The following is a 14493-nucleotide window of genomic DNA, read 5'->3' as shown; positions in this document are numbered from 1 at the left end:
TCCTCACAGCACTTAAGCCTCTACACAAGAATTCTAATCATCCATGGAGAAGATTTAGCACGTAAATCCAAGCAATACGGTAAGTCAAAACTACGACTATCTAGACAACTAAATAGGCTGGCCTTTTTAAAAAGATGTCGGGATACAAGGGTGATACCAAAATGTGTTAAAATGAAGACCAACTTCCATTCCAAAAAAGCACTCCGTATATATAAACGTGCCAGCCTAGTATTGCTACGCGAGCAAATCGCCTCTACTCGTGCCGCCATTGGCTCCTTACATTCAGAGCTCTCCACCGTTCTGAACCCTGAACTTTGGTCAATTCTCTCTGACATTTCGGAAACTTCCGCACAGAGAGAATTTCAAAAAATAAAAAACAAACACGTCAAGAAATACAGCAACCTGGTTAAAGACAAACCACAACCACAAATTCAACCACTCCAGACAGTAATAAACCTCTCTTCCAAAAGGCTCAACGAGGATGCCATCAGTGCCCTTGGCCTCGGCCGTAATTTTGCAGTCGCCCCGAAAGAAGTGCCGGTGCTGGATGTAATGGTTAACGTCGAACGGGGGATTGGTTGCTTACTGTCGGAGGTAGCCAACAACATCAGACTCGACGTAGCCAACATCCTCGCTCACTCTTCGCCTCCAAAAAGTAACTTATCTTATGCCCAACACATGGCTCTCCAGAAACTATGCAAAGAAAAAAGTATCGTCATCACCAGATAAAGGTAATGCCACAGTTGTTCTTAATACCAGCGAATACAATCGTAAAATGAACATTATCCTCCGCGATCGCGCTACCTACATCCTGCTAGAACACGACCCCACAAAAACACAAGTTAAGAAATTAAAATTCTTACTTAAAAAAGTAACCTCCTGGCCCCCTGACATCACGAAAAAACTTAAACCTTTCCGCTCCCGTCCCCCCTGAATATACGGTTTACCAAAAATCCACAAACCCAATTCCCCACTCAGACCTATAGTAGATGCCACCAATGCACCTTGTTACAGACTGTCTATACAGCTGGCCAACTATCTGTCCCCTCTCACCAGAAATTCAGCTTCCTATATAAAAAACTCGACCCACTTTAAAGCCCTCACAGAAAATTTAACCTTGAACAATACAGACATATTAGTAAACTTTGATATCTCCTCTTTGTTTACCAATATTCCCTTAACTGACACTTTATCTCTCTTAGAAAATGTTTTCCCCTCTGACATCTTAGATCTCTTTTCCTTTGCCATCAACTCAGGGTATTTCTCTTGGAATAACAAAATCTACAAGCAGATAGAAGGAACCGCCATGGGTTCCCCCCCTCTCACCCCCCCCCTTGCCAATTTCTATATGGAAGATTTCGAAAAACGAGCCATAGACTCAGTCACACTCAAACCTTCTATCTGGCTAAGACATGTAGATGATGTGTTCTCCATTTGGCCTCATGGCCCAGACACTTTAGACTCCTTCCTCGGTCATCTCAATAGCCTACATCCAAGAATCCAGTTTACTATGGAAAAGGAAAAGAACAATTGTTTACCCTTCCTAGACACCTTAGTCACGCGCCTGCCTAATGATACACTTGCCTTCACTGTATACAGAAAACCCACACACACAGGCAGATACATTCACAAACTCTCCCACCACCACCCCTCACAACAATATGGCATCATTAAAACCCTTACCAAGAGAGCCCACAATCTTTGTTCCAGTGGAACCGTCCTCACTACTGAGCTTAACCACATACACAGAACTTTCCTCTCTAATGGCTACAGCGAACACAGTATCAAAAAAATAATCAATTCCTCCCCCATTTCACGTCCCTCTCGTCAACAAGATTTTAAAAATACCATCACCATACCCTACATCCGAGGCACTTCGGAAAAAATAGCCAAGATACTAAAAAATTATAACCTACACACAGCATATAAGCCCTACCGCAAACTTGCTACCCTTATCCATTCTACGAAAGATCAGCTCCTTCCTCTCTCTCTGCCTGGAGTTTACAAAGTACCCTGTTCCTGTAAGCTTGTGTACTTTGGACAGACAGGCAGATCAGCATCCATCCGCCTGGAGGAACACAAGTCGTACATCGTTAAACACAACTATGGCCATTCAGGCTTGGCTGACCATGTTTTGGACACCACCCACAGAGTATCATGGAAAAAAACCACCATGCTTCACCACAGCAAATTCAAGAAAGAGAGACTTTTCTTAGAAGCAGCAGCAGCTCTCAGAAACCAACCAAATCTTAACAAATACGGTTGCATTAAGCTTCCGAAGATTTGGGAAACACTCATCACCAGAGGTCCCACCTTACATTTCAGGCCACCTACTACTGCCCTTAGAGGGCACTCCACCTAGATAGGACTTTAGTGTCACCCACGTGGTTGGGCTTAGCATTGTAAGTTTTTGTGTGCGTGTCACATTAATTGTTTTTGTAATCCCCATAGATGTCCTAGTGACTAGGACGAAATATAGGAAGTATTAAATTCTAATTTAATTCTTTTTGAGTGTTGTAAAAAATCCATTAAATCTTGAACATAAAGCAGGTGATTATAATAGTCTTAGGCGTCAACTTCAGGAAGTTTCATGGAGGGAGGAATTGGAAGGCCAGGATATCATTAGTGCGTGGGAAATTGTGAAAGAATACTTGTTAGCAGCAATGGTAAATTATATCCAACGAGTGAGGAAGAGGACACAATTTGGAGTAAAGTGAATGACAAACAATATTAAACAGGAATTGCATGCGAAAAAGAGGCTATGGAAGAGATATAAAAAGACAGGTGAAGAGAAGTTGCATGAAGAATATAAGACAAGGGCCAGAAGAGTGACTAGAGTGGTAAGGAAAGAGAAACTGGAATATGAGAGGAGATTGGCCCTAAGATCCAAAGAAAATCCTAGGGAATTTTTAGCTATGTGGCCAGTAAGAGCAGAAATGACTGTGGAAGAATGATATTGTGGGATAAAAATGGGAATAGAGTGACTGATGCAGAGGACATAGTGGAATTGTTCAATGAACACTTTATTGGAGTATTTCATCCTGGAGGAGTCAGTTTTGATGCTAGAAGGATAGGGCAGGTTCGAGGTTTAGAGGTACAGGAAGAGGAGAATGCATTTCAGATACTGAGTACTCTGGATGCCAGTAAAGCTTTGGGAGTGGATGGTATTTGACCACAAGTTTTGAGAGAATGTGCTAGGGAACTGACAGTGCCTTTAACCTGGCTTTTCAATGAAAGTCTGGCTGTGGGAAAGGTGCTCAGGGAATGGAACAAAGGTAAGATAATGCCACTGCATAAGGGTGGTGCCATTGCACAGACTGGAAGTGTCTAATTATAGACCAGTTTGTGTGTCATCAGTAGTTGTTAAGATCTTGGAGAAAGTAGTGAGGGACCGTATACAGCATTGTGCGATTGAGGGTAATGTTATGTGTGAGAGTCAATATGGATTTGTGAATGGGCGCGCTTGTTTTAGCAATATGCCAGCCTTTTATAATAAAGTTACAAGAACATTAGATGAGGGAAAGGCATATACTGCAATTTTCTTAGACTTAGCAAAGGCATTTGACAGGGTGCCACATGATAAGCTGATATTTAAGTTGCAGCATATGGGTCTGGATGTCAGATTGGCCAACTGGATTCAGGATTGGCTGTCTGATAGGTATCAGAGTTGTATATGGTGGAGCAGTTTCCAGGAGGTAGAGGGTTACAAGTGGAGTCCCACAAGGCCCAGTACTAGGACCTATATTGTTTAACCTTTATATCAATGACATAACAAGTGGATTGCAGGGGGATATTCAGTTGTTTGCGGATGATGCGAAGCTGGGAAGGATTATTAGTAAGAGTGCAGATGTGGTATCCCTGCAAGAGGATTTAAATAAGCTAGATAGATGGGCAAATGAATGGGGGTCTGAGTTTAATGCAACAAAATGTAAGGTCTTGAGGTTTGGGAAACATCGATGGGATGCTGCATACTCTATGGGAGGAGTTATACTGAAGGAAGTAGGGGAGAGAAGAGATCTGGGGTTGATGATTGATAGAAACCTGAAGTTTAGGGGACATATTGCAAAGGTGGTGAAGGTGACACAGAGGATTGCTGCTATTATGAGAAGGACACTGATCGCAGAGATAAGAGGGTTATCATTCCGTTGTATAAGTCTCTGATCAGATCACACTTGGACTATTGTTCTCAGATTTGGTCCGCAGGATTTGAAGGGGATAAATTAACTGTGGAAAGGATACAAAGACGTATGACAAAGATGGATTCAGGACTGTACAAGGATAGTTATGAGGATCGGCTGAGAGAATGTTGACTGCAGAATTTGGTGGATAGAAGAAGGAGAGGTGATATGATTGAGACTTTTAAACTGTTGAGAGGTGGTTACAGGGTTGACACTGGGGAGTTCTTTCGTTTGGTTGAACAGCGGGAAGGAGTGATGACAAGAGGCCATCCCTGGAAGTTACGAAAGGAAACTGTGAGCAAGAGGGTAAGGAGTGGTTTCTTTGTGTGGAGGGTTGTTGAGCCGTGGAATGCATTGCCTGATGGAGTGGTGGGAGCGAGAACGGTCAGTGAGTTTAAAGAGTGGTATGATAGACTTTGTGTTTCTCGGGGGGGGACCTCCCCTCAATGAGTCTTGACAGACTTTATGTCTTACGAAGGACCTCCCTCGTAGAGTCTTTTGACTCCTTGGAGGCCTGAATAATAATAATAATAAATAAAAAAAATCTGCAATGTTTCTTCATTGTTTTTTTACGACTAACTCCCCACATATGTAACAGAAAATGTTAGATGAATTTTTGCAACCTCTTGAAGCCATTACAAACACCACTTAAAAGACAGTTAAATGAATTTTAATGATTAACATCAAGACTATTACATGACACTACGTAAAAACATTAAAAAAACCACAAAAACATTAAATTAAATCTTCACACTAACTTAAAAATATGCCAACTTTCAGAAATGTGATAACCTTAATAGTCAACGACTAAAGTTCATCTAAAGAATTACACAAGAAAATATGTTCTGTGACAACAGGAAAGTCATCCGTTATCTCAGCGAATCAGATTCAAAGTAGCCACCTGCACTTTTATCTGCATTCCTCCCTCCCTCTTCTATCTTAAGAATGAGAAGTTTTCAGGAAATTTCTTCATTTACCATAAAAGGGCACTTCAAAAATAGCACTTATACAACTAATTGGCTGTAAATGAAGAAGAATGAAAATAAATACCAATGTGCTGAATTTAAATCCAAATAGTACTAATAAAAATGATAAAATTAGAAATTGGGTAAAAGTGGTGGGTGATGGAATTTTTTTACTATTTTTTCTGAACTCAGCACCTAAAAATCTATAAGAATCAATTATTACTTCTCAGAAAACTTTACCATAACCCTGTGTTATATATTATTATTATTATTATTATTATTATTATTACACCCTCCATGGAGTCGACAAACCCATTGTGGGAGGTACATTCAATTGGAATCATATTTATCATATAGAACCTTAAAGTCCTTAACACTTCTTGCATTAAGAACACATTCTGGCAATGTATTCTATTCACTGACAATTCTCCATGTAAAAAATCTACACCTGATCCCATCAGTCCACATGATATATCATTTACAAACAAATTAAACAGCAGAGGCTCAAAAACAGAACCTGTAGCAAGCCACTGGTTACCCTTCTTTTTTGAGACACTGCTCCATCATACAAAACCTGCTGGTATCATTCAGAGAGCCAATCTCTGATCCATCTAACCAATATATTCCCATCCTCTGCAGTTTGTACACCAATGTATCATGTGGTAATCTATCAAACACTTTTGCAAAGTCTAAGAATATCACTGTATATGATTTTTCCTTATCTAACACACTCGTCGCCTTATCATAAAATGCAAGTAAATAACTCAAACAGGACCTACCCTTTACAAATCCATGCTGACCATCATAAAGAATGCCATGTCCATCAACCCAATTCTGTATTCTATTCCTTGCCAATCTCTCCAACACCTTGACCACAACTGCAGTTATACAGACTGGCCTATAGTTGGAGACTTGTCTTAGAACTATATATATATATATATATTGGGTTGGCAAATAAGTTCGTTCGGTTTATGCGTAAGTACAAGTTTAAGCCGCTTCGCCTGTCGCTATTGTTGCGCTACCATGCAACGCTATTGGGCAGTTGAAAGGCAACTTTCACATAACCTTTCAGTAAATTTTCGTTCAGCCTGCTTCAGTTGCGTGTGTGTGTGTGTGTGTAACATATGTTTAGAAATGAAAGGAAATAATGTACATTACTGGGATATTTTGCTTTTTTATTTCAAAAAAGGCAAACGAGCTGCAGAAGCCATTAAAAAAATATGCAGCGTATATGGGGATGATGCCTTAACAGAATGCGCATACCAAAAGTGGTTTGCAAATTCCGTTCTGGAGAGTTCGATGTCAGTGATGCGCCTCGAGAGCTGGTCGCCCGACCGAGGTTGATTCGAGTGTTGTGAAGGATATCATCAACAAAAATCCATCACAAACAGTGCGGGAGATTGCTGCAGTACTAAACATATCCCATACAAGCGTTGAAAACCATTTGCACAAGATGGGATATGTTTCAAAACTCAATGTTTGGGTATCACATGAATTGACTGTTCGCATATCCATCTGTGATTCGCTGCGACGTCGCCAAGAAAACAACCCATTTTTGAAGCGGATGATTACAGTGAAAAATGGGTCATGTACAATAACGTGGTACGTAAAAGATGATGCAAAGCTGGGAAGGATTATTAGTAATAGTGCAGATGTGGTAGCCTTGCAGGAGGATTTAAATAAGCTAGATAGATGGGCAAATGAATGGGAGTTTCAGTTTAATGCAGCAAAATGTAAGGTCTTGAGGTTTGGGACACATCGATGGGATTCTGCATACTCTATTGGAGGAGTGTTCTGGAGAAGGTAGAGGAGATAAGAGATCTGGGGTTGATGATTGATAGAAACGTGAAATTCAAGGGACATATTGCAAAGGTGGTTCAGGTAACACAGAGAATTGCTGCAATAATGAGAAGGACACTGACCTGCAGAGATAAAACAGTTATCATTCCATTGTATAAGACCCTGATCAGACCACACTTGGACTATTGTTCTAGGATTTGGTCCCCAGGATTTGAAGGGGAAAAATTAACTGTGGAAAGAGTTCAAAGGCAGATAACAAAGATGGTTTCAGGACTCTACAATGATAGTTATGAGGATCGGCTGGGGGAATGTGGACTGCAGAGTTTGGTGGATAGAAGAAGGAGAGGTGATATGATTGAGACTTTTAAACTATTGAGAGGTGGTTACAGGGTTGACACTGGGGAGTTCTTTCGCTTGGTTGAACAGCAGGAAGGAGTGATGACAAGAGTCCATCCCTGGAAGTTACGAAAGGAAACCGTGAGCAAGAGTGGTTTCTTTGCATGGAGGGTGGTTGAACCATGGAATGCATTGCCTGATGGAGTGATGAGAGTGAGAAACACAAAGTCAATGAGTTCAAGGAGTGGCATGATAGACTTTGTGTTTCTTAGGGGGGGGGGACCTCCCCTCGATGAGTCTTGATAGACTTTGTGTTTCTTAGGAAGAACCTCCCACGATGAGTCTTTTGACTCCATGGAGGCCTGAATAATAATAATAATAATTACAAAATGAAGAAAATAACTGCCAGATACCTAATTAAGTGCATGTGATTATTAATGTAAAGTTCAACTTCAATAATGATTAATAATCTAACCAGATCAAACCATACTTAGAAGTATGGTTTGATCTGGTTGAATTATTTACAATATAACTAAGGCTATGCCAAAATAAGATGATATACCTATTTATTATGTGTGTTCTATAGCTGAAGAGTCTTTTTAGGAATGAAGAACCCAAGTTTCCAGGAGAATTCTTTCATTCTCATGAGATAGGTAAAATTGCTCTTGGGTAAGAACCTCTTATTATAATGACTAGATGAAATTCAAATCCATGTCAGAGGAACATGAAATTCTCCTTTCTAAAGGCATTACCAACTGAAAGTGATTCAGGTAATTTTAGAGCAGTAACAAAACTTTTCTACTTGAAAATTTTTATACCAACAAAGAGACAGATAAATTATTATTATTATTATTATTCCTGATACCTCCAAGGAGTCCGAAGACTCATCGCAGGAGGACATCTTCAACTGTCTCTACATCTTACCTCTACTACGAATCAACGCCATCTACCGCCCACCTCCAACACTACCACAACTAGTAATTTTTGTCTGTAAATTGCGTGTGTTCTGAAGGGCCGATTTGTATGTATGCGGGATGAAAAACCCGAGTTTCCGGGAGAAAAAACCCTGCTACCTCCGTATGAGATCGGCTAACTCACCATCGATTGAAATCGACCAGATAAAGATTCCTCCCGTCGCGACGAGAATCGAACTTAGGCCTATTCCAATCGAAGGGCGCAATGTACCGTCGTTCTTCCAATTGCGCTACGGAGGCGCTTAAATAAATACTGTTAAAGAAATGCATGACTGACACTGAGAATATTTCATTATATGGCCAACTCCATGGAGGCCTTAGACACAATGAATACCTTGATATTCATGAGTCTAGGTCTGTCTAAATTTACTAAACTTTGTAAATAACTGTAACTACTTAAACTAGTTAGAGTTATCCACAAGTTACTGTTATCTACTTGGCCAGCAACCATTCTGGCTGGCCAAGTAGATAACACTTCTACTCTCCAATCTTACTGCAGTCAGAATGTTTTTGAATGTCTTTGGGTGGCAGATGAATTACCCTACCCACTGTAAGACTACTCTCCTAATTATTGGAGGTCTGAAGTAGCCTGAAAAACTTCCACATTTAGATTCTAGAGCATGGTTTCCTATTGCAGGTAGGATTTGAATATTTTTATAAATTTAAATTGGTTCGTTATGTATTTTAAAACACATTTATTATAACATTTCTTTCCATCTTTTTGATTTAATAATATCCTTCTCTAATTTAGCCACAAGTGAATGGCATTACTGATGATGAAATACCAGTATTTAAAGATTCCAAATTCATGTCTGTTTCTAAATGTACTTTCCAATGCATTGAGAAACTTAGAAACTGCTTCTATAGTTAGGCATTTAAAATTTTTCTTAATGAACTTGTCCATGTCCAATTCATGAGGAAATCTAATAAAAGTATTTTTTGTTGTCATTGTTGCTGTTTTTATATCAATCTTACCTCTGTGAATATTCTGGTAATTCATCCTTGATATCCTCAGATTCTGTAAATATATTATTTAGATACATCCAGGTTTTCTGTAGGATAAATAATAGCCCAATGACTTGATCTACAAGAGAAAGTTTCTCTTTCCAACCTGAAATTTCTTCCAAGAAATAAGAGATGTACTTAGCATGCATGAGTTGCTGCAGTTGAAACTACACAAAAAAGAAAAGAGAAGAAACAAATAAACAAAAAAAAGATAATTTTGACACATATGAAGAATATACCACAAACATAACATCTTATATGCAAAATTGTCAAACCTCAGACATTCAAGATAAATAATAATTTGCATGCAACATTTAGTTCTGAATCATGTCGAAATATAATATATTTCTTCATTAATGATAATTAATATTTTAATATTTTTATTCCATATTATTATTGTTATTCTAAAGTGAGCCATCTCATTGAAGTCTGAAAAGCCCACACTAATAATTTTTCACATAATACTGTAATTCACTAACCAAGAACTCACTACTGACTAACCGCCATTCCACTCATACAAAACCTTCCAAGCAAAAAAACTAAACTTCACACCCTTGATAAACATAGTGTTACAATTCTTGTAAGGTTTGAGAGGACTCCAACTTTTTTCTTGTCATGTAAAGGAAAAATCTTCAGTATGTATAACGTCTGATGTTTTGCACCTATAACCTACATACCTTTTATTTATCTCCATATGAAACATTTTACAAACCTCTAAAATATTTTGTCCCTTACCTCTGAATCCTCATTCACAAAGAACCAAAACCCAGATGATGAAATCTGTACATATTAAGCAAACTGTGAGTATAAAACTGAAAAGTATAAAGAGGGATAATACTACCTATTATTATTATTATTATTTTCTTGTCATTCACAAGTCAAAAATTTGCTGAATGAGGTTCATATTATTATTATTATTATTATTTTTATCCTAAGAACACATGGAGTAAAGCACTCATCTAAGTGGTCCCTTTGTGATACACACAGCTCATCATACCACACCTTAAACACATTAAAATTCTCTGCAGACACTATATTCTCAAGCAAGCCATTCCAACTCTGCACGGAAAGAGCCTGCTTCTCACCCCCTTGTTCACACGCTCCTTATAAAGCTTCCAATGGTGACTTCTCATTCTGCTCTGATCTCCACCATTTTATGAAAAACTTCAACACTGATCTTATAATAACCCTTACCAACTTGTATGATTCGCCCCTCTTCCTCCTGTATATTAGATCTGTGATTTGCATCCTGTCAACCTTTCCTCATAATCAACATTCCAGAGATTAGAAACTACCTAAGTCAGTCGCCTCTGGACTCTTTCCAACATCTTTTCATCATTTTGAAAACCATGTGACAAATCTGTGCACATTTGTTGTTTTAAGGATACTTGCGACATAAGACTGAATGATATAATCACGTAATCATTCTGTTTAACCTGTATGTTGATGATATTGGGGAACATTTGGATGGAGATATTCAGTTGTTTGCAGATGATGTAAAGTTGGGACAGGTTATGAGGAGTAGAACAGATGTTGTGGCCAGTTAGTATTCTAGCTTGTATATTTTTTAAACTGTTCTTGTAATACCACCGACGATGGTCTGCTATTTCCAGACCGAAATATTTGGTTAAATAAATATCTTTCTTGTGATTACGTGATTATATAATTAAATCTGTGCACAGTAGTCCACGTGTTGCCTAATCAGTAACTTATACAATTGAACAAGAATCTTCTTACTTCTACAAGTCAGCGTCATCCACATCATTCCAAGAATTCTTTGTATTTTCCTCACAATTTTGGCAATGTGTCCTCTAAATTTTTGATCTTATCCACAATCATTTCAAGATCTCTTATTTACTCCACCTCCAACAATATATCCGCACCAAACTTAAATTTTCCAATCTTTGTTTTCCAAATTTTAAATCCATTACATTTTGCAAAATTGAACTGGTATCCTCACTTCTGTGCCCCTTCACCTTCATCTATTCACTTCTTCTTGTGAGGCCACAACATCTGTTCTACTCCTCATAACCTGTCCCAACTTTACATCATCTGCAAACAACTGAATATCTCCATCCAAATGTTCCCCAATATCATCAACATACAGGTTAAACAGCAAAGGTCCTAAAACACTCCTCAGGAACACACCACTAGTGACTTTCCGCTTCTGGGATATTGCTCCCCAACTTCCTGATACCTATCAGAAAGACAATCTCTGATCAGATGTACTAGTCTAATATTCAACCCCATCTGCACTAGTTTGATTATCAACTTATTATGCAGTAATCTATCAAAAGTCTTTGCAAAATCTAAGTATACTAATGTGTATCCATCTCCTTTGTCCAATGAAGCTACCTTATTGTAATAAGTAAGTAATTACTAAAACATGACCTCCCTTTAGCAAATTCATGCTATCCATCAAAGATAATACCATTGTTGTCATTCCATTTTGGATCCTGATTCTCACCAGCCTCTCCAACACTTTAACCACAACAACTGACACACAGATAGGACTATAATTTGATGTTTGAGTTCTGTCACCTCTTTATGAAGCAGCACAATCATTCCACTTCATTTCACTCTTTTGGAACTTGACTCAGTGCAAGATTCATATTAAACAAATTTGCCAAGGCAGATACCAACAAACTGGCACATTTGATCAAAATATGTGGTGATATATTATCGAGTCCCACAGCTTTATCAACATCTAGTTTGCTTAATTCCCCATATACCTCTTGCTCACTTACAGTCAGTCTCTCCTCCTAATCATCAACTGCTCTAAAACTCTCCATGATGTCATATACACAAGAATGACTTTATGAACTGCTCAATAAATATCTCAACTATATCTTCTGCATCAGTTGTTCTTATACCATTTTCTCCAATCGATGTCATCCTTCCATTATAATTTTTTTTTTTTTTTTTTTTTGCTGACTTCATTCTTTTTTAGCTAACTGCTGCTCATTTCTCACTTTTGTCACCCTTACCAACTAAGTCACATGCCTATACAAAGGCATTATGTACTTTGTAATCCTCAAGATATTGATTATCACCACTTCTCTTATGCTGCCTCCATAGTGCCTTTTCCCTTCGTATCGCATGCTTAATCTATCTATTGATTCATTCATTTCACACCTATGTTATTTAACCCTTGGAATACATTTACACATTGTTTCTACTAGATAGTTCTTGAATATCATTCAAACTGCATACATTTCCTTTCCAGCCAACTAATTGTTCCATACTACACATGCAAGCTGTCCCCTGAGCTTCTCATAATAGCCAGCCTTGTAGTTCTACATATACAATTTCTTCACAGAGGTCCTCACACTGCTCACACCCACCTAAGTAATTACTTCATGGTCACTCTCATCAACTGGAGTGATCTGAGACCTCATTTATAATAACATCCTCTGATAAGATGATCAAATCCAAGACCTTCAATCCTCGTGAACTCTCTGTTACATATGGCCTGAGTTAGTTTTCCCTCAAAACTCAAGAAACTCATTTTCTTTACTATCAGTAGCTATCTCATCATCCCAGTCCATATTCCCATAATTAAAATTACCCATAATGATCACCCTTTTCTTTTTCTTGGCTAATTTGATTATACATTTCATGGTCGCTACCATCCATGTTACCAGGTGTATAACAACATCCAACTAAGTATTTCATTCTATCCACCTCTATCTCACACCATGCTTTCTCAAAACCACTGGCACTATTTCTCTCTTGCATCTCTACCTTGTATGAACATAACCCTTTCTCTATCATCAATAGCACTACCCCTCCCTTTTTATCCTTTCTATTTTCACGAAATACATCATACCCTTCCATCTCCATTCCTGTCAAGATGTCATTCTCATCCTATCATGCTGACTTATTCCAACAATTTTTGGGTGAACAGACTTAATTAATGAGCCACTTCTTTTGCCTTGTTTCTTACACTTCTAGCATTTGAATACAAACATAACAGCTCATTCCTGGTTCTATAGCAAGTTTCACTGATATCACTTATGATAAAAGTGACTTCTCCATACTTAACTCAAGCTGTTTCTTTTTCTCCTTATTCATCTTAGAACCTTCTTGAATTGCAACTATTTTCCCTTGGTCATCCCTTTCCCTTTGTGTCTGAACACACATACACATCCTCTTGGAACATCAACCTTTCTGATGCTGTGTTCCCCTTTCCACTCTTAGACTCCCCATTTCCCTGTTTGTCCTGCACACTTGTTCTCTCATTCTCTATACTCATGTGACATGCTTCTTCATTCATAACCACCATTTCAACCTCTCTCTCTCCTTTCTCATCACATCACTTCTTGCTTGATCAGATTCATTCTCTACACTCATTTCTCCCTTCCAGCAGCAGTCTCAACAAATGACTCACACCAAAACCATTGAAATAGAGTCCATCACTCTTATTCTGCACATTAACAAACTGCACTCCTTTCTCCTCACACATTTCTGCTAACATATCATTCACAATCTTTTCTCTCTGCCTAATTTCAACACTCTTATACCTGGACAACTTACTGACCACCTTTACTATCACATTATTATATTTTATCCTTCTCAACAACCTCCTGATATCTAATCTTACGTGTTTCTTTTTCCTAGCTGAGTCATTTGTCCCTATTACAACTACCAACAACTCTTTTGCTCACTTACTTTTCATATCCAAAGCCTCAATTGTTCTATTCATTCTACTTCCAGTAAAACAAACTTTGTGCATCCTCTCATCCAGCACACCTTTAATAATTGAATCACCATACAATGCCACTCGCAGGTCTTTTGTATGGCTCTTTTATACCAATATTATTCGTTTTCATCATTTTCACTCTTCCATAAATATCTCGAATTCTCTTACCAACATTCCACATCCATTTCATCTCTTGCCTCATCTTAACCAACTCAACTTTTGAATCTTTTGTCACATTTTTGCTCTCATTCACTCTCTCAATTTTATTGCTAGCCATACACTCTTGTTTGCTGTCAATGCCATTCACCACCTTACCTTTAATTTTACTCTATTTTTCAACTTTTGCTATATTTACATTGCTTTTGTCTTTCTTACCATCAATTGTTAAGTTCATTAGATTTCTTATTTACTTTTTCAAAACTTTTTTAACATTCTTTTGCTGCTCGTTTACACTGTCCCTTTTTTCTATCAGATGAGCACTCATCCTCCTCATGGCATTCTCTCTACTAACACTTTCAGTTACCACTCATCAA

General features: G+C 38.2%; 1 protein-coding gene across 1 annotated transcript in view; it reads right to left on the bottom strand.

Annotated features, from left to right (window-relative positions):
* Dhc93AB (Dynein heavy chain at 93AB) overlaps nt 1-14493 on the bottom strand; it is a 1274973-nt gene that overhangs the window by 783299 nt on the left and 477181 nt on the right. The window contains exon 23 of the mRNA XM_090403805.1: nt 9229-9425. Coding sequence (XP_090259931.1) covers nt 9229-9425 — 197 coding nt within the window. The remainder of the gene's footprint in view (nt 1-9228; nt 9426-14493) is intronic.

Source organism: Typopeltis vanoorti, chromosome 1 (genome assembly GCF_054136105.1).
Source record: "Typopeltis vanoorti isolate ZY-2024b chromosome 1, IOZ_Tvanoo_1.0, whole genome shotgun sequence".
Taxonomy (NCBI): Eukaryota; Metazoa; Arthropoda; class Arachnida; order Uropygi; family Thelyphonidae; genus Typopeltis; species Typopeltis vanoorti.
The sequence above is the reverse complement of the archived record's forward strand: the minus strand, read 5'-3'. Positions and strand labels throughout refer to the sequence as shown.